The sequence below is a fragment of the Erithacus rubecula genome (genome assembly GCF_903797595.1).
Source record: "Erithacus rubecula genome assembly, chromosome: 9".
NCBI lineage: Eukaryota > Metazoa > Chordata > Aves > Passeriformes > Muscicapidae > Erithacus > Erithacus rubecula.
Genome location: NC_136660.1, coordinates 30,588,725 through 30,613,784, shown reverse-complemented (window position 1 = coordinate 30,613,784; position 25,060 = coordinate 30,588,725). Strand labels below are relative to the sequence as shown.

Below are 25,060 nucleotides of genomic sequence, written 5' to 3'. Positions count from 1 at the left end.
TTTGTGATGAGAGGGGGAAAAAAGGCAAAGTTAAGAAGAGGACTTTTGATACAATCCCACAGAAACCACCCCTACAACCCAACAAACTCTTCCAGCATTGTATAAATCTACTAAATTAATCCAGTGTTTGTGATCTAGAGGAACCCTTGTACTCGTTTCACCTGTTTCTGTTCAAGGACCTTGAAGGAAAATGAAGATAAGGCCTGTATGTGAGGTCTGCTTGTCTTTTCTCTGTCTCCATCATAGTGGTAAATGAATGTCTTCAGGGAATGCCAAATTCAATTGTGAATAATGATTCTTAATATTCTGGAATTAGTATGTAAACAAGAAAGTGTTTCTTGGGGACATAGATGTAGTGATTCCAGTATTCCTCATGATTTTACACTTAGATTTATTCAGTCAGTGAGTTTGATGAGCCCTCAGACCACATCCCCACAATGGCACCAGACTCCCCCTCTTGTGCTTTGGAATCCCATTCTAATAAAAATATTTTGTTTTAACCCGTGAACAAAGCAGGGTCAGAAGAGAACTGAAATAGCAATTTACTTCATGTGAAAAGTAGGCAATGTCCAAGGGATAACATACTGGAAAATTATTCTTTCATTTATCATCATACTAAAGTCAGGATCCATCCCTTTGCCAATGTTAAATTATTCTTCATTGTGTACAACACAGCTTCATAAATTATTGCTTTTTCAAACTTACTGCCCAGTAGTTACTGAAATGAACAGAAAATTTCATGCTTTCATTTTGAAAGTTGCTCACTTTGAGAAACAAATTTATTTTTACCAGAAAGAATTTTACTTTTTGAAGCAAAACCAGTACTTTGCTGAAGAGTGTTTTGGGGAAAACTGCATATGTTTATCTTCTTCTGTTTACTGAAAATAGACAGAAAAATCTTCCTTGCAGAGTTTCTCTTTACTGGTGAGGCACAGACCTGAAAAGCTCTGGTGTGTTGTGAGCTGGCAGCTGTGAAAGTTTTTGTGTTCTTCTGCCTTCATCAGCACAGATGCACTTTTAAAAGTGGCATTTTAAAACTGTATTTCACCAGGAGAGTGGAAATAATACCCTCTGGATAGGCAAGGAGATGAGATTTATACAAGGAATTTCATAGCCTTAAACTGAGGACTACATGTAGGTAAATTTTGCTGGGCAGATGTTTCTTTATTGGCCTGAGACAGACACACTTTACAAAGCTTTGTGTTTGGCCAGTAAATTATTTAATGGAACAAACAGTTAATCTTCAGTCTCAGCCTTGACTCTGGCTCTGCTTTTCAAGCTCATACTCACTCCAGAGCAAATGTTCCTGCTGACAAATTCACAGTGATTTTTCATGTTGTTGGCATGGTCTGGCACATTTCTTCAAGGAACATAAATCTTGATATCAAATAGGGAATATTCACCTAAGGAGGAGCTGAGTAAAGGTTGCCTATTGGTTATTTGGGTGTACCTTCCTTCAGGGGAAGAAACTCATTCATCTTTTTAACTCTTGAAAGATATTATTGACTTTAAGTAGAAAGAAAAAACATTGAGAGCACACTGCAATCTCCTGACAAATATGTAAAATCCTGTTTATTTGTAGTCAGAGCAGAGCTGGAATCAAACAATGAATAAATACCATCAGTAAACTTCCAGCAGAGGAGGCAAAGTGCAATGGCCCAGAATGGATGGGGACGAGCTTTTTAGCAGGGCTGGTTGTGATCAGACAAGGTGGGGGAGGTTTCAAACTAATAGAAGGGAGAATTTTTTTTACAATGAGTGTGTGAAACATTGGCACAGGTAGCCCAGAGAAGTTGCCCCATCCCTGGAACTGTTCAAGGCCAGGTTGGTTGGGGTTGGAGCAACCTGGTCTAGTGGAATCTGTCCATGGCTGGGAGTTGGAATGAGATTATCTTTACTATTTTAGGACTCTGTAATTCTATAAAGAATAAATGAAATGTGGCCCTGAGGTGCTCTGTAGCAATAATAAATTCAACAATAAATTTCTAGGACTGGACAGGTGTATAACTGAGCCTTACCCCAGAACAATGACATTCTGGATGCAAAAACTGCTCTAAGGGAGCTTCATCATATGGAAGTGGTACCCAGCTCACACAAGGAAATAATTTCTGCTGCTTATCTACAAGCTCTTCAGCAATGTTGGGTGAACTGAAGTCAAATACTACACTTTAAAAGACAATTACGTGTCTTTCACTTCCTCAAGTCCCTCTAAAGCCAAATAGTGCTATCTAATCTAAACCACCCCAGCTCTTCTCCATCCCCTCAGACACATGCTGTGCATTACATTTCTGCAGAGATCCACTGCAGTCTGTTTCAGCAATCCCTTTGAAGTCCTTGGAAGCTTATCTGTCCTCCAGCAAGCAAGGGTGTGCCTCCCAGCCAGCTTGCAGGCGACCATAAAGCAGAAATTTATCCCAGAGGCCACAGGTGGCTCTCTGGGGATTTGTTTTCTCTGAGTATAAAGAAATCTCCAGAAGTTACCCCAGGATAAAGGGCTTCTGAGGCTGTCAGTGCTGCTGAGTGTGATGGGAATGTAGTATTGGCATGGCCCACCAGGACTGAAAAACTTCCAAGAAAGCACAGAAAGTGGTCACAGCTTGTGACAAAACTGAGCAGGCAGAACCAAAGTGGGGTTGGCAGGAGGCATCTGCCTGTCTCCCCTCCAAGCCCCAGCAAATCCCCCAGGTGTCCCCACCAGCATCAGCCTTTCCCTGCCCAGCTCCATTCCCACTCTCCAGAGGGTGTTGGACCTCACTCCCCCTGCCCCATCACCATCCTCATCCTCCTTTCCTAGTAACCACAAATGCTTTGCCTAAAAAATGCTGGAAAATGGTTTTAATGCCACAGGAGAAAAGAAAGAAAAAACCCTGACATTAATCCTGAGATGAAAATGCTTGAGCAAGTATTTATGTTGATTTAGGGCTGTTCTTGTTACATTCTTGAAACTACTGAGGTTATCTTGTAATCCATCTGAATTGCAGCTTGTGGCATTTTGAGCTAATTTTCAATTGTGCTGCATTTAACTATTCTTTACCTCCTTCTGCCTCCCAGAATTTGTGGAAAAACACTCATCAGGGTTAGGAAAGCTAAGCCTACAACCTCTGAGGTGTCTCTGCATCAGAAAATTGAGACAGTTTTTCTTAAAAAGACAAATTTTGGTGTCTGATGAGATTTTGAATTCTGTTTAGAGGCGACACTTGCAGGGCAGGGTTGTGGCTGGAGGAGGGTTCACTGAGCAGCTCCCTTTGTGTTTATTTTCTGAATGTTTTGAGTGAATGCATGTCTCTACAGATGTTTAGAGAGCAGCAGCACTGGAGATGAGGTTTATTTATTCACAAGATATGTATCATGCAAACAGCTGTGCACTGCTTCTCCTCACTGCTCTGGTGATGAGATTCAGCTCCCAGCCCACAGATCCCACGGGGAGAGGCAGCACAGCCCCCCAGGAGTGGGTCTGCACTGCCTGGGGGCTCCTGCCTCTCCTCCAGCATCAGCACATTGGGCTTATCCCTTCCTGGAGCTGGAGCTCTGTGCTGCAGGCTGGAAAGAGGGAGGAAAACTGGACATGACCCAGCACTCACAGGGTACCCAGAGAAGCTGTGGCTGCCCCATCCCTGAAGTGCTAAAAGCTAGACAGGGTTTGGAGCAACCTGGGACAGTGGAAAGTGCTCATGGCAAGGGAAGTTTGACTAGCTGACCTTTAAACATTCTTCCAACTCAAACCATTCCATGATTCTAGCATGGATATGAGGATTTTGGAAGATTTTTTCCCTCTGGTGAAGTTAATTGCCTTTTCCCACCTTCTCACTGTCAACAGAAGAGCTCCAAATGGGTGGCAGATTTGTCAGAGTTTTGGATGCAAGGGCATTAGGAGGTATTTTTTGTGCTGGGCCAGTTTGGTGATCTTCTCAGAATCCAAGAAAAGGAAGCCTCAGTACTAAACCCAGCATTTAACATATCCAATGACCAGACAGATTTTCCTGCAATACAAAGCAACTGGATGCCTCTAAGCACATGGGATCCATATTCCTCTGGGGTCTTTTGGGAGTTAGTGGGGGTTAACCCTATTTTTCACATGTCTCTGGAAAACGCTCCTGGTCTGCTCCTTACCCCTTAAACCATCAGAAGCCTGGGGATTCAAGGCAGGACTGAAGAAAGAAAAGAAACCTTGTATTCCCCAAAGAAAACCTTGTATTTCCCCATCATGTCCTGGCTCCACAACAGTTTTAGTGAGAGCATCATATGAGCACCTTCCTCTCCTCCTTCAGCTTCTTTTCCCTTTTGTCCCTTCTCTTGACCCCTGGGCATGGAAATACACCCACTGCTGTTAGCTGCTCCTGCCTGTTTGCAGAGACAGGGTTAAACCTGCATTATTTCTTATCTGTAAATGATGTTTTTTCCTGTTGAACACAATTACAAATGCAGCTCATTTGCTCTTAGCTCAATTTTTCACCACTTATTCCTCCCCCCCCCCCCCACCCTTGGTTGTACTCTGGCGATCACAGCAGTTTCTGTTTAAAATGTTTCAGTTTCTCTGTTTTCTGGAATTAACCAGGAGCTTGTTGCTACATGTGGAGCAGGGCGGGACTGCTGATGCTTTTTTTTTTTTTTTTTTTCCTCAGAAAGTAGATTGCTGAATGTAAGGCTTCAGGGAATAAAATTTACAGGAGAGAAATTGCCTTGTATGTTTTTAAGGCAGAGCTACCTCGCTGGCCAACTCAAGATTTCACCCTTTGCATGCCATGAAAAACTCTTTTTAGAGTTAATGCTTTCTGTAAATCTGGGATACGTGTTTCTCCTTAGTACTCTTTTCTTGTACTCTGTGGCCAAAATTGCATTTGTTTCTTTCAGATGTGTTGCTGAATTGCTCTGATTTGCAAGTAACGAGGCTGAATATTCCAGTAAAAATTTGGAGCCCTAATTAGAATCTCCATTTTTAAGAGATTTTTGAGATTTATCATTTGTCACTAAGGACCATTATGCCCTTTTTCAAAGGACCTGCACAATTTTGGGACCCAACCAGCTGGGGAAGGCAGGGAGAGGCTATTTATCATGAAACTCCTGTGGGACAGAGGTGGTTCTCCAAGGCTCTCTTTGGCTAATTAAGGGAGCACCAGGATTAAAAACCAGCAAAACCATTGCTGCACATCCTCATGGACCTGCTGTATTCCTCCCACTAGAGGACAGCAGCTGGGTTACACAGCCACCAGGAGCATTTCACAGCAGAAACAAGAATAAAACAGCCCTACCCTTCCTGTAGAAACTTGTTCCTTTCTAGTGGTTTTCACATAATGAATCCCAGTGAATATTTAACTAAGTCTCCCCTGTAATCAAGTTTCTGGCCTCTTTACTTGTACCCACAGTGCAAAACTTTTCCTGACCCATTGAGTTCAGCAGCCCTGGGAGTCTCCAGCAGGATCTTTGCTCAGCTGGCATGAGAGTTTTTGGGTTTTTTCTCATCCACCAATCACCCATACAACCTTTGCTGCTCTTTAAGAAATGGAATCTGACCTCAACTTGGCTATCTAAATCAAAGGCAGCCTTCTCTTCAAGCCCTGAAATATGGCTGTGTGTTTATACATACATGAATATTCATTCATATTCATATGAATATTCAGTAATGAAAGTCTGGATTTCATGCAAAGCAAGCTTCCCTGCAACCCCTTATTTAAAACAGAAAAGAATGAAGGAGAAAGGGGTGTTTCTGGATCTGTGGGAGCAGGGAAAAAGGACAGTTTGGGTCTGTGTGTGGGAAAACTTTCTGTGACTTTGGTTTAAAGAACTGTATCAAACTGTCTTTGGAACTTTATCTGCCTGACCAGTACCTTTCCACCCCATTTTTGGGGACTGCAGCTTGTGAACGTGGTTACAGAGTTAACAAATGAGGGCTGTTAAACCTTGATGCATCTCTGTTTATGTGGAGGCTTCCTTGGGCAGATCACTGGCTGCTCTCCCAGGCAACCCAGCATCTCAAGTGAAATTGTGGGTACCACAATCACCTGGCAAAGTGGGGGAGGAGGTCACCTTACAGCTGGGACTGGAGCTGATAAAAGGCATGGCTTTCACTGGGAGAGACACATAAAGGAAGGAGCAAATTCCTGTGAAAACTGTGGTAGGAGATAGGGAAGGGAAATTATGTGCAAAGGATGGGGAGAGGAGAAAGAATATTAACTGTCTGAAGAATGCTGACTTGAAAGATATTTGAGGGTTAAGAAGAATGAGGCAGGGAAATAGTTGTAGGCATTTAGTGCTTTATTACCCAAGGTGGGAAGTAGAAGAATTACTTTTATTTTATATTTTTAACTGCTACAGAGTGACTGTGCCTGTTTGTGTCTGCACCTGGGCCTGTGGGAGAGCAAGCTGGAGACACAGAGCTTGGCACTGCAGCAGAGGATTTGGGAAGCAGGAGGGATCTGCTGGGATTTGGAGCTGTGGGACAGCAGGGTCACAGGAGTGCTCACACTGTGGGTCTCTGCCTTTCAGTTCCCTGCTCCTTGCAGGATTTAAATGTAACACGAACCCTGTGTAAGGCTGACTTCACACCTTCTGCTCTGAGGCTGTGCCTGCAAGTTGGAGCACCTCTGCTGAACCCTGCAGTGCCACAGGAGAGGAATCTGATCTGATTAACACTGCAGGGGAAGCTGCCACAACCACCAGCTGGTCCAGTGAGACACAGGGCTCCAGTAAAACAAACCAGCGGGTATTGATCAGCTGGAAAGAGAAATGAGAAGTGCTCGGGCCAACAAGAAAAATATACCCAAGTTCTGTAACAGAAGGAAAAGTTTTCTTTGCAGCCTTTGTCTTCTCGTTTTTACAAGCCTGGCTCTGTCTTGCTGTGCCCTGCTCAGCACTCAGAAGGAGTTTATTCACAGGGTTTCTCTGCAGTCTGCTTTAAAGGAGCTCACTGCTAAAATATCTTCTCCAATGGATGCTGCTTTCCACTCTTTTAGAAATGATGCTGTTCCCCGAGAGCCAGGGGTGCTCTACCAGGACAGCGTGTGACAAATTCTTTATGAGGGAATACATAATAAATTGAGGATTTTCTTTTATTTTGATTATTTAGTATTCAATATTTGCATTATGGAAGTGCCTGGAGGTTCCAGCTGAGATCAGTGTCCTATTGTTCTAAGCCATGCATAAAAACATGGTCAGAGACGAGGAGCTTACCATCTAAATAGATGAACTGGATAAAGGGTGGGAGACAGGAAGCATCTATTATTCTCATTTCATAGCTGGAGAGCTTGGACACAGACAAATTAAGTGCCTTTCCCAGGAAAGCCAATGGAAAAAGGCAGAAATCATGGAATGTCCAGGATCTCAGTGTAATACCCTGCTCAGAACACCCCACATTTCCTGTTTAAACATAGCTTGCAAAACTGTAATGAAAACAACAAATATTTGTTTGGAATATTTTCCTTAAGACACACAAAATGAGAGGAGCAGCAGAAAGGTTACATGGCTACAAGGCATAACAATCCTAGGGGAGTGTTGATACTCAAATGCCATTACAAGACATTGACACAGCAGCAGTGAAAATAAGATTTTTTTTCTTAACTGCTTGGCCTTACTGCCTGAAAAAGTATTTCCTAGAATATCCAGCTGTTCATAACGAAGAGGAAGATCAAAAATTGATAGACAAAAGCAATTTATTTGCCCCCTTCTCTAGCTTAACCAAAATGAGGTTTTCTTGTTTGATAAACACCCTGTAAAACTATCCCTTGATGGCCCAAGAAATGCAGCTCCCCCTTCCCATACACATTTTGCTGCCAAAGAACCTGGTAGCTCATCTGCTTCACACTTTCATGGATAATTATTAGATCTATTGGCATTAAAATAATTAATTATTATCTCACTTTTTCAGTTTAGCAGCATCTTGAATTAATACCTGGTGAGAACTAGTGATGGAAGGCTCTCTGTTGCAGCTTTTAATTTAGGACAGAGTTGTTTTCATATGAAATGACTTTTCCCTAAGAGACTGAAAAATCTATAGAACAATTTTGCCTGAAAGTTTTTGTCTTTGAATTTTTTTGTTTGTTTTTGAAACCTTTTTATCTTTGAAAAAAATGATATTTTCAGAAGTGGGTTCCTACGATTTGCTCTTTGGTACCTAAAAAAAAAGTTTGAAGCTGCCCAGAAAGAGAACCATAAACACTTTGAAAACCAGGTAAATATTTTACCTGCCAAAGTTTGGGTTTAGATACTTAGCTTTGGAAGAGCTTTAAGGAAAAAAAGATTTAAAATAAAAATAAATTTTAGACAAGCATTTAATCATATCTAGCATGGGCAGGAGAAATTTTTGGATGGGACAGCTGACAGGGAAGAATTGTTGATTCCCACTGTCTTTCATGGAGAAAACTCTTGGTGATGTGTGTGGTTGAAATTGCATCTAGAAGGTTTCTCTCCATAGACCTCCAGGACTTGAAAGTGTGGGCTTTCATTTTCTTTCACTTTTCTCCTACTTTAACTTCTTGTATTTTATTCCTTTCTCATCAGATGGAGCTGTGGCACGTTAGCAGGTCCTGCACCAGGAGAATAGGTGAGTGCTGCAGAACTCTCTCCCCCGGGTGGCCGTGGCCTCCCTTGCCATCTGTGTGCGCCGTGCCAGGAGCCGGGGCTGCTGCTCCCCGCAATTCCTCGGAGGAGCCGGTTCCCGTGGAGCCCTGGCTGCCCTGCTATCTGCAGCGCTTGAAAGAAATGTCACAGAGTCTGCAAGGAGCAGAACTGAGAGCGCTCAGGAGCTCTGCGCTGTGCTTTTTGCCGAGGTGACTTTTCCCGCATCACTCGTTGTTGAACCAGGCGTTGCTCGCCCATCTCACCCCATCTCTTTGTCACCTGCTGAACCTTCTGCCTCCATCCCTCCGAGCTGAGCTGCCGTGGATGAGCTGGGCTCTGCTGGGTCCAGGGGCACCTTCACCTTGCCCCGCCAGGTAAAAGAGATGCTGGGCAGGAATGAATCCATCTCTTCACCCCTGCGTGCCCCCGCCTGGGGATTTGGCCGAGCCCAGCGGTTTTTGGGACCCTGCCCCTGTTGAACATTAACTGTGTCCCTGCCTGCGTCGACCGGAGCTCGGCTGACAGCAGCGACAAAGAGCTGGCAGGGCTGAAAGATTCAATTTAACTTTCTTTCTCCTCCCCCGCTTCCATATGCGAGGGCACACAGCGCTGTTCCTGCTTTTGAAACTTGCGGGGCAAAGGAGCATTGGTGTCCTCATTTTCCTTCCTCCCTATTGATGTATCATTGCCAGGATGAAAAAGGACGTCTCAAGAGCTTTTGAAAAAATGGGTGACTACTCAAGACATTTTATAAAGGAGGAAGAATGGGAGAGAAAATAGGGCTCGGTAGGGGGTAGAAGGAGCCTGAATGTGTGCCTTGTCTGTCTATTCTTTCGCTTGAAACCTGGAGCTGTTGTTCCTATTTCAGTTCAAACTGTCACCTTTAGTTCATGATGGCTTTACTGCCCTTGCTCCTGAACCTCAACAGATTGGGGCTTATTTACCTATTCACACTCTGCTGTGGAACCTCATTAATAGGCTTATTAGCCACACCATTCACGTGCAGGAGGGCTCACAGAAAAGATCCCAGCCACTTTGAGAGGAGGAGGAAAAAACTGTAAAGAGATTATGCTCTCATTCAGCAGCCTAACTGCAATGAAAGGCTCCCTGGGCCCACTGAGATCTCTTGAAGCCTAAATATGATGACAGAATTGATCTGCCCCCCCCCCCCCACCCCTTTAATTCCAAACATGCTTCTGCTTTTCCCAGATGAGGAGCTGGGCTGTTGTGGGCCACTTTAGGAGAATGTGGTTCGTTTAAGAGAAAAGGCTGCTATTGATAGACTGCTATCTTTTCATCCTCCAAAAGAATAAATTCTGACAAGTGCTTCCAGACTTTGGAAATAGGTGTTCTGATTTGTCATTTTTAGTGGAATGCTTCCTTTTCTTTCAGAGTATGCAAAGATATCGATGAATAGGGAAAGGTATTGCAGCTTCCTGTGCAGGACAATAATTTATGTGAGAATGTGTTAACAATGTTTTCAATGGGTGATGGACATGCCCAGTGCTGGGAAAATTGGATCTTGACTGTGACATCTCAGCTTCTCAATTAGAACATTCAGATGTCTGTTACTTTAGGAAAAACAACAACAACAACAAAAAAAAAAACCAAACCCCAAAACAAAACAAAAAACCCAACCAAACACTCCCCCCCAAAACAACAAAAAAACCCACCAAAAACAAACAACCCCTCCAAAAATTCCCCAACCTCTCCAACCCTTAAAAACCTCCCAAAAATAAAAAAAAACTAAACCTGTGTTTCCAATCAATTACAAATTTGTCTGACATCTTTCATGAAGACTGCAGTAGTGGAGGGAAAATACTGGGAGGTAAGTACATATTCCACAGAAAACCTGTTTTCAAGTTTTTGGTGTCTAGGTGTGTGTAAATAGAGTTACACTATGATGTGTGGCCTCAGTCCTTGAAAATCCCCTTGATCAATACCACACACAACATATAAAATGTACAGTAGAGCTTAAATAAAGTAACATTAAATTGATCAACACTGATTAAATTTGAGGCAACCACCACTTATTGATTTTGCTGTCAAGCTGACTCTAGGCAAAGAAGATTTACACAGACTCCATATTCAAAACCTTCTAGTTGATGGTATCTAAAGCAAATGTTTTATTAAGCAAGGATCAGGCTAAGCTATACTGAATTCTGAATACCCACATTATGCAGTTTTACATCTGTGTGTCCAAACAAATGATGTTTGCATAACTTTTCGACAACTTTTCCCATTCGGGCATCACACAGGTATTAAAAGTGAGCTGTCAGACCAATTCACGGGGCAGTTGGAATCAGGCTTTGAACTGGGAGGGTGATTTTTGGAGCGGGTGTTATCCAACCATCCTGTCTGGATGGAACTGGCCACAGGCCAGCCATGGCTCCTGAGCCTGAGACACTTCGGGAGAGGCCATGGATTCTGAGCCTGAAACACTTCAGGAGAAGTTGCGGGGACCGCTGCTGAGCTGGTAGGGTTTTTGTGAGAGGATGCGGATGCTGCCCAGGCTCAACCACTGCGGCGGCACTCGCCGCGCTCCCCACCTTTCCTTTCCCTTTCCCTTTCCCTTTCCCTTTCCCTTTCCCTTTCCCTTTCCCTTTCCCTTTCCTTTTCCTTTCCAAAAACTCTGAGCGGAGCAGCCGTCGGGAGCGGCGCGGGGTTCCTCCCCCGCAGCCCTGCGGGATGAGCTGTCCCGTTCTCCCGGGCAGGCGGCTCCCTGCTCCCCTCCTGCCCCTCTCCGGAGCCGCTGAGCATCCGCGAGCCTCGGGCGGGCCGGGGGCTGCCGGCTCCGCAGCCCGGAGGGCCGGGCAGGGGGAAGGGGCTCGGCGGCGATTGGCAGAGCCCGGCAGCGCCGTCCAGGAAACGGCTCGGGTTGCAGCGGGGGGAGTGACCGAGGGAGGAGGAAGGAGCCGGAGGAGTGCGCCGAGAGGGGGGAAAGGGGGGAGAGAGAAAACCCACCTCCCACCCGAGGGGGCTGTCGGCGTGACAAAGCTGCGGCGGCTCGGGGCGGGCGGCTGGATGGAGCGGAGCGGGACCCGCGGCGCGCTGCTCGGCGATGCCCGCGCGGGGGAGGAGGCAGCTGGCGCCGGGCACGGCGGGCTCGCCCCTCTGAGGCGGTAGCCGCTGCGGCCGAGCCAGGGCACGGCACGGCACGGCACGGGGCGCCGGGCCGGCTCCTGCCTCGCCTCGCCGCCCTCCTGCCTGCCCCGGGCGCGTCCCGCGGGGGATGCGCGGCGCTGCGCCGCTGCGGGCTCGCCAGCCCGCGCAGTGACCGCGGCCGCTGTGCCGGGAGTTTCGCCCCGTCCCGGGAGCCGCCGCTCGGCACCGCGCCCCAGCCCGGGAGCCGCCGCTCGGAGCGGAGCCCGCCCGCCCGGCGCTCTCGCCGCAGGTAAAGGCAGCGGGCGGGCCGGGGGAAGGGGCGGCCCGGGGCTGGGCTGGGCTGGGGGTCCCGCCGCGTTCTCGGCACCGTGTGCGCGCTCCGGGGCTGTGCGGGGCTCCGGGGATCCCCCCTCTCCGGGGCTGTGCGGGGCTCCGGGGATCCCCCCTCTCCGGGGCTGTGCGGTGCTCCGGGGATCCCCCCTCTCCGGGGCTGTGCGGTGCTCCGGGGATCCCCCCTCTCCGGGTGCGGGGCTCGGGGGATCTGCCCGGTGCGGGGCTCGGGGGGGCTGTGCCCATGCGGGACTCCGTCTCTGCTCCCCGGGGGAGCCGCGGGTGGGTTTGCGGTCACTCTGTCGCCGCTGCGGCGCCGGGGGAAGCCCGAGCAGCGCCGCTGCCGTGCCCGCATCCCCGTGGGTGCGCGGGTGGCTTTGGGGATGTTCCGGCTGTGACAGCAGGACGGGCAGCGCGGGCTGAGCAAGGGGAGCTCGGTACCGGTACCGGACCCGGTTCTCCCCGCAGTGCTGGGGGCGCGGGGCACAACCGCCCCGTCTGAGATAAGGGGGGAGAGAAATCGTCAATGAAATATATATTTAAATGCAAAACGGCCCCTTCAAACTGGGACCCATTATGCGTTTGGTGTGAAACGCTATCAACATTTAAAACTTCATTGTCTCCTTTGTACCAAATCCCTGTAAATCTTCCACTAGCCTTTTCTCATTTTCATCTGAAAAGCCTGTTTGGGCTGAATAGACAGCAATCAGCAGCCTCTGGACTTCTCCTGCTCTCTGGAATGTCAATTAAAATGCAGATTTTTTTCTTTCCCCCCCTCCCCAATCTCTTGGTGGCAAAAGACTTGAGAAAAACAGGATAGTCCTGGAAAGCAAATGAAAGAAGTTCAAACAATGAAAAAGTACTGAAGCTGCCAGCCGGTTCCCATTAGTCCTCCAGAATTAATGTTTAATAGCTGTGATGCTCAGATTTGCTGGGAGATTGAACTCTGCTGAAGAGTCTTGTTAGAGATATATGTGTTTATATATTTTAATAGACAGATGTATATTTCTGCATTTTGTGTCCATACAGAATTCCTCAGCCAGTGGAATTGTGTATATAAAGCTGTTAGCCTTAAAGCTTCATTTACCTGCATTTTTCTGATTAAGCTACTGGGTTTTTAGAGCGCTTGAGGTTTCTTTGTGGAGGGAAGATCCATATTTCACTCAGATTTTGCTATTCCCCGCCTAATTGAGAAAGATGCTGAAAAGTTATACATTGAGCAGTGTATTGATTTGGTTAACATCCTTTACAAATCGTACTGTCCCTGGGGAGTGATAAACATCATATAAACAACAATGCAAGTAGATAGATTAAAAAGAACACTGAGCTTTGAATTTAATTAATGCCACTGCTGAACAAGTACTACTTGTTTGTGTGTGCGAGTGTGTTTAAACTGAAGTACAGCTTGGAGGAATTTGGTTGGGCTCCCAAACCAGTCTGCTTTCCCATGCTTGTCAGTTTGGCAAAGAAAATTTGGGCAGGTATGTGACGAGGTGAAAATTGACTTGATGAGCGAGTGGCAAGGAGAGCCATCAATCACTGGGGGCTGACAACTCCTCCCCAAAGTGTAGGCTGAGAAGAGAGACAGAGTTCCCTTTCAAGGGGAAAAATAAACACTACGTGTGGCTTTCACTGAGTCTGAGACTCCAGGAGGGATTATGGTATTGTAGTCAGGAAGCCAGAATTGTGGAGGCCAAAAAGCATGCTGGGGCTGTGTTCCAAACATTGAGATAGAGGTACATAATTATCCTGCACAGGAGGTCTTTCCAGGGACTCGTCCCCCAGCAACTGTGGCAATTAAACTATGAAAAGAATTTGGTTTCGCTTCATCTTCGCTGGACTCCACTTCTTCTGGGAGAGGGCAATCCTTGAAGCCCGGCTGGTAAAGAGTGGTTTGGCTCCATGGATGGGTGCAGAGCTCTGATTTTTGCATTCCTGCACCTTCACAAGCCAGGATTTTGGGTTTGCTGCTGCCCTGTGGATGAAGAATCCCTTCTTTCTGCCGGCAGTTGTTGAGGTGCAGCAGCCAACAAAAATCTTCAGGTGAGGAGACGCGTGGCCAAGTAACCTTGTGCCGCACTTCAGGATTTAGGATGAGGATAGGAGCCACAGATGTGCTTTCAGTGGTGTTTAGCATAGTCTGAAAATCTGAAACTGCAGGAGTGCCAGTGGAATTAAAGCTCCTGGAGTCTGAAATACATGCTGGTGTTCTGGTATGTTTTCTTTCTGCAAAACCGTGATAGGATTTTGCATTTATCAACGTAGACTTTAATCGGAGTTTACAGGATGATTTATGGAAATTGAATCAGCATTACACCCAGGCTGTTAATTAGGGGTTTCTACCCACTTTACAGCTGGATAAACTGAGTTGCAGTGAGGTGGGCAGTGGACCTGGGTGGTGCATCCAGGGGGGTTTGCTCCAGTCCTGCTCCAGACACAAACTGGTCCCAAAGACAGAGCTCTCTTCAACTGTACACCTGCTCTGTGCTTATTTAGAGTAGGGCTGGGCAAGCTCTTTGCAAATGTTTGTGCAGTGGTCTGGTGGTGTTTTCACTGGAAATTTAATGGTAGTTGCTAGCTTGTGGTCTGGGATGCTGGAGCCAGGCTGAAATCTCTACAGGAGGGACAAGGCTTTGAGGTGATACCAACAGAGCTGAAAAAAGTTTGCCCTGAAGTAGCAGGGATTCACCTGGGATACCATGTATTAATTGTTTTCCTCAAGTGACTTATTTGTGTCATCCAAAACCTGTTTCTACTGACTCCAGATGTTGCTGTGTACAGTACCCGAGATAAAAAATGCCTCAGCAGCATTTGTGAACTTTGTAGCAGCTAGCACAAGGCTAATAAAAATCAGAATCAACTTTTAAATGGTTGGTTTTATAAAAGGAGAATCTGTGTCCCTGTTTCTGCGTGCTGAGGTATCACACCAAATCCCAATGACAAGGAATTTGGAGAAGTTTGACTTTATCTCTACACTCCCTCCCTTTTTATTATTTTTTTTTTCTTTTAATTTTCAAGTGTTGAGGGCAGGAGGGAAAAAGAGGTTTTGTGTTAGTTGTTTCTCTTTCCAGACAAGTGCTCTCCAAATTTCAGTTGGGTTTCATCACATCTAAGATGAATCATTGACCAGATTAGAACAATTGCTGCAGTTACTTGTTTTATCCATTTACTGAGGTTTTACCGTCTTTTATTTCTGAAGCGGAAAATCAGGTCTAATTTTCTGCTTGAGCTGTTAAATCACCCTGTGAGGAGGATGCTCTTCTGACCCTCACCTGGCATCTGTGTGGAGGCACCAGGGTCTCCTGAAGGGAGTGCCAATTCTTTTGGTGCCACTTTTCTGTCAGACCATGCCTGGATTACCACATAACTCCATCCATTTAAATTTCTTTTATTGGGAATAAAATAACTTTTTTTTTTTTTTTTTTTTTTTTTTTTTTTTTTTTTTTCCCACCTCTGAAAATATTTTTCTCAATAAGTAGTGTTGAGAGACTGAGAAAAGAAAGGTTTGTGCACACAGCTTGGCATGTGTGGATGGAAAGTGATGCTGGGCAGGTCTCCTGTGGAACTGCAATCTATACTATATTTTATACAGATTTTATTACAGATTTTAATTGCCTCTAATGTAGTGTAGCAAACCAATATCACTGCAAAGACTTGAGCCTTTCACCTGTTGAGGACTCAGGGAATTCTAAAGGACACTAAACTGAGTAAGAAGAGGGTACATCCATGGGGGAGCTGGAAGCTCTGAGTTGAAATAGTCTTACAGATTTTTTTAAATCTAAGGAGTGTGTTTTTCAATTGTTTTTCTTGTGGAAAATTACTGAATTCCTGCAAATTCATCTGGCTGCAGAACAGCCTAGGTGAAGGAATGAAAAACAAGGCAAACTTAAATAAACCTTCAAACAATAACAAGAATATAATTTGTATAATTGTGGTAATTTTGTAGCATTACAGGTTATGTGCCTGCACATGTGTGTGCCTCTCACTTTTGAAAACCTGTATGTTTTTCTGTCAGTAAAATATCTCTCAATATGTGCTGAGAAGTGATTTTGTGAAAACAAGGAGGACTTGGTTATGCCTCAGGTGATGATGGAAACTGCTAACAGAAGATGAAAAGTCACTCACTTTTCACATATTCTTGAAGCTGGAAAACTATTTTTCCCATCCTCCTCCTCCCCTCCCTTTCACCTCAGCTCTGTTGGAGGCTTTGTGAAGGTTTTGGGTTTGTGTTGGGAGATGTTTTTTTGCTGACAGTGTTAAATCTCTCTCCTCCCCGCAGCAGCAGCCGGCGCTCCAAGGGAGGAGGCACTACCCTGGCCGAAGGCACAGCTTTCTCTCCATGCTTCTCTAGAGGTGTTCAGATGGGATTAAAGTCCACATGGAGATATGGAAATGGACCAGGAATTTACTCTAAAAAGATGGTCAGCTGGGATTTGGGTTGCCTTATCTGCCTGGTGGTGGTCACCATGGCTGGACTTTCCCTGGCTCGACCTTCGTTTAATTTAGTTGTTGAAGACACCACGGTGGAACCCGAAGGTAAATCACTCTAGAATCCTTAATTCCTTGAAAGAAGTTAATTTTAAATGCTTGGACATCTGAAATAAAAGTCAACATCTTTCCACGTGCTCTGGTAAATCTGAGGCAAGTAACAGAGCAACCCTGGAGAGTTTGTGTTTCTGACTTTCCCTGCTCTCGCCTGGGCTGTGTTTGTACAAGCGTGCGTTTGTTTATTCTTGTGCAAGCCCGTGGTGTCAGTGATTTCACTTGGGACTGTCATCACTGTTGTATAATCAAAGTGTGCAGATGAAAGTTTTCAGGAATGGGTCTTTAAGGAAACCAGTCCCTGGCACTTTGGTGCTGTTTTGCGTCGCTGTCTCGAGCAAAGTGGGATGAGTGGCTGCTGCTCTTTGGGATTGTCTTAACCAGAGAAAAATGAACCTCTGTAGTTTTTGTTTGTGAATGTTTAGTTTTGCCAGGCACTCTGCAAAAATGTTTCTGCAGCTTTGTTAGTGCTTGTTCTCAGGACAAACTTCCCAGTTGATATCCAAGCACAGTCGGTGGTGCCGTGTCTGGATCACAAGTTCTGAAGGTGTAACTATTCAGAACTCAATAGAAGGGCTGTTTATTATAGAAGCTTATTGCTGTGAGAGCACAGGCCAATCTAGACCTTCGTGTTGAAAGAGGTGTTTTGATAAAATCTCCTATTTTGAGCCTGCTCCTGTTGGCATGTTCTTCTAGGTTTATCTGTTCCTCAAGCTTTGCAAAATGGGTTTTTCTCTGGAGAGTTCAGGAGGGGCTGGTTTTTTTATTGTAGTGAGCTGATTGTTTTGAAGAATGATTTTATGTGTTGTGCTGGATCATTCCTGCTCTCTGAGCATCTGGGGGAGGAAGTGAAGCTTCTTCCATAAGGTTGTATCAGTCTTTTGGAGGAGTGATCACAGTTCTAATAACTCAGCTGTCCACAGAGCATTTCTGACCTGGCGAGTTTGCTGCAGAGAGTTTGGCCTTGACACGTTCTACTACTCATGTCCATGGATGCAGCTTCGTTTTTATTTAATAATTATTCATGCAAAACTTATTTGTTTCTATCCACTGCCTCTAAAAATAGATGTCACCAGCTAACGCATTTTTAGAATCTGCTCCAAGTACATTTTTATTGATGGCAGGGGATGAAATATTTAGAGATGATGAGCCCTCTTCCCTAGCAAGCATTTCTGAAAAAAATTCTCAAAGAATAGCAGTGTTGTCATCTGTCAACCACAGAGGTTGTTGATAGCAAAAGTGTTTGGGTTTTTTTTTCTTTTGAAGGTAACCTGAGATTTAAAAAAAAAAAGAAAAAAATAAAAGCCCAGTGCTTGTTGCCACTTACTGTATGATTTGTTAATTGAACATCTGGTGCCTTTTTGACTTTTCAGGGGAATGACAAAATCATGAATAATTCTGGTTTCAGACTAGCTTTGTAGTGAGGTCCCCTAGTTTTAGGGTTAAGTCAGAAAGAATGTGATTGAAGATTGGTGAAGTGTTTTACAGAAGAAAGAGTAATATTTTTTGAACGGTGACTGATAATTTTTCAACTTTTCAGGGAAAGAATAGCTTTTATTATTTTGGAAAGCACAGTTTGAGAATATGTATGCCTCTTACACACTGAATATGTAGAGTGTGGAGTCTGGGTTTTATCAAAGAGTAAATTGTTAAAAAAGATTTAAAACTTCTTTCCTGGGCAGGAATGTTACTGATGTGAAACAATTTTAGATGCGAGAACCCAAATCATTACCAGAAACAAGGAAAAAAAAATCAGAGAACAGTTCTAAGTTAATGGCATAATAAGAGCTTTTATGCTGCAGAATACAGGGAATTGTGTGGGATGTATATCTGAGATTTGGGAAATAAAACCTCCTTTATATATTTCATTGAACCCTTTGATAAGAAAAAACAAACCAAAACAAAGCCAAGTTTTTACACAATCACCTTCTCTGGGTTCTATCACTGCCACCCACAAGCTCTGGAAGCCCAAACCAAAAAAACCAAAACCCTTCAAAAGATCTCTTCAAAGACAAAACAGACTTCTTTTATTAATTTAATAAATGCCAAAACATTTTGGGCACAGCTAATTTGGGGGGTCAGGTGCTCTAATAATGTAAATTTTCAGTGGGGCTGCAGTCATTAGAGCTATGACATTTCATGCCAGCTGAGAAGGTCGGCAGGGCCATGACCTTTGGTGACACTTGCTGATCTATTCTGAGTTTTCCTTCATGGACATGCCTTGAATTGCCTCTATTTATTTATTTATTTTTAATACTAGGTGCTTGGATTGTTATTGTTTATTGCCTTAGTGACTCAGACTATTGGAAAAGCTGTACACAACATGAACAGGAATTGAGATTTGCTGCTTTGATTGTAACAGAGAAAATACCTTCTTTCAGCTATATGTAATTTTAGGACATTTGCAATCATTTTCTTCAGAGTGTCTGGCTGTGTATAAAAAACACTAAAGTACATGCTTCAGTTCAAGCAGTATTGATCTAACAGGGTAATCAGCTGCATGGATATGTGCATGATGTCATGCATTAAGGTGCTGTGTTTTTGGCTATTTTCATTCAGTCTCAGTAAATACATATCCCTCTGTGGCCATGGGGTATTACCTCTGATCCATATTAAAGTGTTTACACTGAAAATGGCATCTTGATCCGTTGTGGGTGGTGATGCTGGTGCTGACAATTGTGGGTGCTCACTGAGGATCCTGATGTGGTGGATCTCAGCTGTGCTTTATTCCCAGGCACTGATGGCAAAACCCGAGCAGACACAGCACCTTGTAGGACTTCTGTGGGGACTGTCAGCTCTCAAATTCCCTCTCACATCAGCTGTTTACATGCATGTTTTTTATCCTAGGGAGCAGAAAGACTTTTTCTGCTTTTAAATATTTAGAAATGAGCCTCCCCCAGCGTGCACAAAGGCAGCATTCTCAGCCTGTGTGTGCCTTTGATGATAGCCAGCGTTTCACAAGGGCTCTGACCGCACACATGGGTTGAAGGGTTACTTTGTGAGCTGAATAATTAGTTTAGACATATATTTGATAAATAGAGAGCTCTCCCTTGACCTCCCCTTGCCCAGGCTGTGTGTTATCATCCTGCTGGGTAGCTAATTTGGGCTCTTACCCACATGCAATGCCTTGACACTGTCCTTGGAGCACCCACTCTGAGCTCCCGCCTGGTGCGGTGACAATGCGTTGCAGTTCTTTTAATTTAGGTCAAATTTCAAAGGATTAATTTAAGCTTTCCACTAGGGACAGCCTATTTCTGTGTCCTGTGGAAAACACAGTAGTTCAGAATGGCCCTACTTTTGGGAGGTTCCCAGGAGCAGCAGGAAAGGGGAGAGACCCCCTTTAAGGGGTGATGTGTGCTTATGGTGGAAGTGAGTAACGAGTTTTTCTTTGGGGTTTAATCTGCCATTGCCACTTGCTGACACTAAACAACACCCAAAAATAAATATGTTCAGCACAGTACCTTCTTTTCTGCAAAAATGTTGAGTCATATGAGCAACCTACCTTCGTTTTTGTCTAAATCTTGGCAGTGCTTAAAGATGATTGTCGCCTGTGGTCACAGTGGTCAGCACTGTCCACTTCCTCCTTTTTTTGGAGATCCTTCTTTAGCTGCTGTGTCCTGCCTGGGTCAGGATGTGGGGTCCTGCCAGCTGCTCCAGTGTGTGCAGGAGGGATGCTCTGGTGGTGGGATGTCACCATGGGTCCTCTCCAGCCAGTGCCACCCAGCCCAGAGGTCATGGGGCTGGGGGCACCCTGCACATCCATCACCTTCCTGGGACACAGGTGGTGTACAAGCACCAGAATGCTGCTTCTGGTTTGGTAGGAAAAAAATAAAGCAAATTCTTCACCCAGAGTTCCCTTTTGACTGTTTTGTTTTGGCTTTTTCCTTTTTAAACAAGAGCAGCGGCTTTGATATCTGCAAGTTAAATTAAGAATTCAAACTGATTAGTTAACTCAGAGTCAGCTTTATCTTTTTAATTTATTTTCCTTTTAATTTTATTTCAAGGAAGGGCAATTATTAAAGCCCATTATGGAGGAATGTGACATCCCCACAGCTTCGGGTGAGGGCTGGATGCCCTTTCAGGGATCTGGTTCAGTAAGTTATTTGGCCCAGTACAGGATTTGCTAGCTGAGATTCTGGGGAATTGTACAAGCAGCCAGATTAAATCAGTCTTAATGTGTGCATTCTGTGTTGAAAATCTGCAGCCCTTTAGCAGGGGCATGGTCCTGAGCTTCAAACTAATTGGACATGGGTAGGGTTATTATTTACAGTCTGTGTTGATGAGACACTGGGAGTTGGTAGTCTCTCAGTGTGGCTACTATTTTGCAAAGCAGCAGAAATAATTGCATGGTTTAGGCTTATCTGCCATACAGCTGAAGCTTTTGGAAGGAGTATAATAATTATTAACTTTTAGGAATTTGATTCCTTTAGTGAGGGTTGGTGTTTTTTGTTGAGCCAGAAGATTTTCAAAGATGCTGAGTTGTGAGATTTTTGTTATCCTTTTATTATTTTTTTTTAAAACCACTTGTATAGATACAACCCCAAAGCAGTGGCTGACTCCAATGAATGCATAGTTTCCTAATGTTAAAATAGTTCTTCCTTGGCAGGGAAATGGCAACAGATTTCAGGCCACAGCAACTTTTTTACAGGCAAGTTTGAAACTTCTGAAAGCAGGATTTACAATGAAAATGCTGACATCTCCAGTTATGCAAGGCTGTGTATGCATGAGACGATGGACTATTGTGGTGTTTCAATAATGCCCATAGCATAGCTCTTAATGAGCTTATTTCTATATCCAGCTTCCCAGCTTCACTAGAAATGATCTTAAATGGCTTTAAACAAAAACATTCAGAGATTGGTGTTTTCTTAAAATGAGTATTTAGTTTAGGGTCAGATGGGAGTGCTGGAAAAATACAGAACTATATGTTTCTTCTGTCATTTATAGAGAAAAATTCTTTATTGGAAGTTTAAGATTAAGTGTTAAACATTTTGAGGCTCTTCAAGACTGAAACTTTTGAGTGAGACTTTCTTCGAAGCAGCACTCCTGAGCAGTTTAAGTCTTGTATTTTTAAAAGAACCATCATCCACTTTGGCAAGTTATGTCTTGTCTGTGTGTAATAGCACACCTGGTTTGACTAGAGGAGAAAATTTATTTCAGTGTAGTTAAAGAAGTGCAAAATTCAGGCTGTAAAGGGACCATGAATCCCAGCTGGACAAGTGGGAGCATCTTCTACAGAGGACACTGATTTGTGTTAGTGGTGGGAAACAGGGCAATATTTGGTTTGGCACAGAGCCTGCCAGCCTAAAATCATCCTCTGAGCAATTTGGGGACTGATTTGGAACTCAGACCTTTGAGTTTAGGTTCAGCACGTTGCAGTGTGTGTTTGCAGTGAGGTTTTATTTGGGGAGATTTGGCACAGCATGTCCCCAAATCACAGACGCCAGTCTTGCAGCACCAGGGACTAAACTGACTTTTAAGCTGATTGAAAGCGAAGTTGGAGCAACTGAGCAACTTTGGAGCGACTTTGTAGGAGTCAGATGTTAAATAAGGACCAGATTTGCAGGAGTGCAGCAGCCAAGAGCTCCTGTAGTAATTATGAAATGTGTGCTGGGAGTGCCGGGGCTGTTCTGGAAGTTTGGCCCTTCGGGTTTCAATGGGAGCGTCAGCAGAGCTGCCTTGGCATTTGCTCCTTGGGGACTGTGCTTCCCAACAAGGCACTTGCAAAACAAGACATTCTGTAAGAGGAATGGATTTTTTTTAATGTGGATTTTTTTTTTTTTGTTTAAATTTCTTGTAATTCATAAACCGATTATGTATGTCTCCAGATTGTCCTTTCCCATCTCTTAATTATCACCAGTAGTTTCTTTGTTTTATTTGTTTTCTCTTTTTCCCATAGAACCCCTTTTTATGGGTTTTTCCTGGACTTCTGAGTATCAGAGCATCTTATACTGGGATGTGTCGTGTGGGCTTCATTTTCTGCTGCTTCAGGTTTTTGTGCCTCTTGTCACCACACAAATGCCATTATCCATATCAAAGAGAGGGACAGAGAGCTGAATTCTACAGTGCTGCTTTCTTCACTTGCTGTGCTATTATTATTTTAATTGTATTTTTAAAGTGACTGTAAGTGAAAGCTTTTGGTGAACCCCAGTGAAGCTGAGGAGTTGAGACCTGACCTACTTTCATTCCCCTCCTCACACGTTGCAGGTTGTGTGTAATTATTGCTTTTCCTCCCCCACAAAAGAACTGGCTCATCAGTTTGGGACATTCACCGTGTCCAGCAAAGCCACAAAAGCTGGGAAGAGGGGAAAATTCCTTTGTACCAAGGAAATGGCTTGGATTTGTGAGGGTTTACTGGAAAGGGAAATGTGTTGAAGGATGGGAAGGGAGAAAAATGAGCATGAGAGGCCGGTTGAGGATGAGAAAATCATAGTTTGGTTGTATTTGAAAATTTTTTTTATTAGTTTTTCTATTTTGAATAGAGTTTTTTTACATAGAAGGAAATGTAGGAAAAGAGTTTTGTGACACCTCAGAGTTTCTCCCAGGGGACTTGTGGCTATTTCTGAGTGTTGGAGTGGGATGCTGTGGCTGGGGATACCTTGGTGGGCTGCACCCACCAGGACAGGGCTGAGGGAGGTTCAGGTGTGCTTGATGGACAGAAATTGATCAGAACACCACACAACAACTTAGTTTTTAAACTGTAATAAAAAATTATGGGGTAGAAAAACTCTGTGAGGTTCATGCTAGGCTTCCTTTAGGATGGGCTGTGCAGAGAGGTGAGCTGCTGGCAGGACCTGCTGCTGGGCAGGAGCAGAACCTGCTCTCGGGAGACTGGCTGTGCAAGTTTGGAAAGTGCCCTGCTCAGTGTCTCAGTGTTGCAAGATTTAATTTGTTTCAAGGAAAGTAATATGACTTCTAATTCTGAATGCCACTCGACAGTTCTTGAAAATAATTTTGAACACCCAGTTCAAATTTTGTGTACTTCATGAGTGTGGTTCTGTTAAAAATTGTTTATTCATGAAAAATAGTGCTGTTGAGATAGTACAGTATTGAAGTACCCAGATTTCCCTGGAATTGTTTACTCAGCAGGTCAGCACAGGTATTTCAGCCGTGCAGGTTTAACATGGAGACTCTCTAATAAATCTGCAGTGAACCACAGCTCAGTAATAGCTCTTCTAGCACTTGAACCCTCTCCCAATAGTATGGCAAAGTGCCCAGGAGCCACATGTACCTCAGGAGTGACAGAGGTGTCTGGAAGTTCAGGTGAAATGTTGTGTGTCACCTGGAAGGACAGGTAGCCAGCCTGGCTTTTCACTTCAGGGCTTGTGCTGCTCTTTGTCCCCTCTGGAGCTGGAATTAAACAAGCTCTGGTGCCTCTTGCCTCAATATTGCCTGGGTTGAAAGGGAGCCTGGTGTGCCTGGAGGCTTTGAAGCGTTTGGAGAATATCCCGTGCTTTATATCCGTGTGTGCTGGGCATGGGATTCTCAAAAGTGCTGAGAGGATGTTTTGGGGATATTGTTTCCAATGACTATTTTCAAATCCTGCTTTAGGAAGTGGGGGGAGATGAATTTCAGGGGAACAGGCAAGATGAGACTTCCAGACGAGCTGCTAAAATTAAGAGGATTTGTATAGTCAAGTAAAAATGGGATGGTGTACAAAAGAAACAACTGCTGACTTGCTTGCAGGGAATCTGAATAGATGTTCTCTGCATCCAGAACTAACACTGCAACATTGAATTGTGCAATTTTTAACCTCCCAGTTGTAATTTATTTCTTTTGCACGTTGAGCAGTAATAGTCTTAAGCATGGCCTTTGGCAAACCTGGAAAAAAAAGGTTCTGTTTTTATGTTTGGATCTGTGCTACGTTCTGTTCAGGCTTTTTGTTGCTCTTGAAATGCAAATAAAGAACCTGAAAAAGAGCTACAGATTGGAATAGATGGAAGAAAAAAACTAAACCCAAGAAAAACCTTTTGCAACCAAATCTACGTGCTCGTACATTTTCCCAAGGTTGTATATCCTCTCGTGGAGCCTTTCCCAAGCAGACTTGAAGGCTGGGTTGAACAACAGGAGCTGATTTAATTGCTCTGCCACTTGGTTACGTGCAGAATTCAGTCAGGGAGATTTGAAGTTCTGCTCTTGATGAAAGAAGAAACAATAAGACAATGTTCCTAGTTTCAAATTCTGCTTTTTAAAAAAGAGAAGATTAATTTTTTTTTTAGCTTTTCAATTGAGGTTCTGGCAAAACGTGATTCATTTCCCCTTTGTATTGTATAATAGATTACATGAGAAGACTCTCCTGTAATGAGTTTGAAGAGCAGTTAATTATTTTTGAGATTGTGTTACACGTGTGTTGGGTTTGTTGTACTCCTCAGTTCACTTAGCAGAGAGACTCACTCTGTTACTTTAGGCAGGTGGTGGAGTTTGACTTGAACAGAAATGGTCAAGATTTGGTGCCTGGACCCAAACATTCACACCCTGAAGATGGCCTTTAGCTTCTTATCAAATGGATGAAAATACACAAGGCAGCACAGTA

At 44.3% G+C, this 25,060-nt stretch overlaps 3 protein-coding genes across 7 annotated transcripts in view; 2 read left to right on the top strand and 1 right to left on the bottom strand.

The window, feature by feature from the left end:
• ATE1 (arginyltransferase 1) overlaps positions 1–25,060 on the top strand; it is a 233,826-nt gene that overhangs the window by 112,461 nt on the left and 96,305 nt on the right. The window lies entirely within an intron of this gene.
• LOC306805376 (uncharacterized protein) lies at positions 10,747–12,343 on the bottom strand (the record flags this gene model as incomplete). The annotated part of the gene is made up of 2 exons (XM_079313097.1): positions 10,747–11,119; positions 11,185–12,343. The coding sequence occupies 2 exons, from the start codon at positions 12,341–12,343 to the stop codon at positions 10,839–10,841; spliced, it is 1,440 nt and encodes a 479-aa protein (XP_079169223.1). The 3' UTR covers positions 10,747–10,838.
• Positions 11,496–25,060, top strand: part of FGFR2 (fibroblast growth factor receptor 2) — a 79,235-nt gene continuing 65,670 nt past the window's right edge. For 2 of the 5 annotated variants that reach the window (XM_079312626.1, XM_079312622.1), the window contains exons 1-2: positions 14,010–14,031; positions 16,268–16,524. In XM_079312626.1, the coding sequence (XP_079168752.1) occupies positions 16,350–16,524 (175 nt within the window). In that variant the 5' untranslated portion in view covers positions 14,010–14,031; positions 16,268–16,349. Of the gene's footprint in view, positions 11,948–13,958; positions 14,032–16,267; positions 16,525–25,060 lie in introns of those variants that run through there. The other 3 variants (XM_079312624.1, XM_079312623.1, XM_079312625.1) reach the window with 3 other exon arrangements.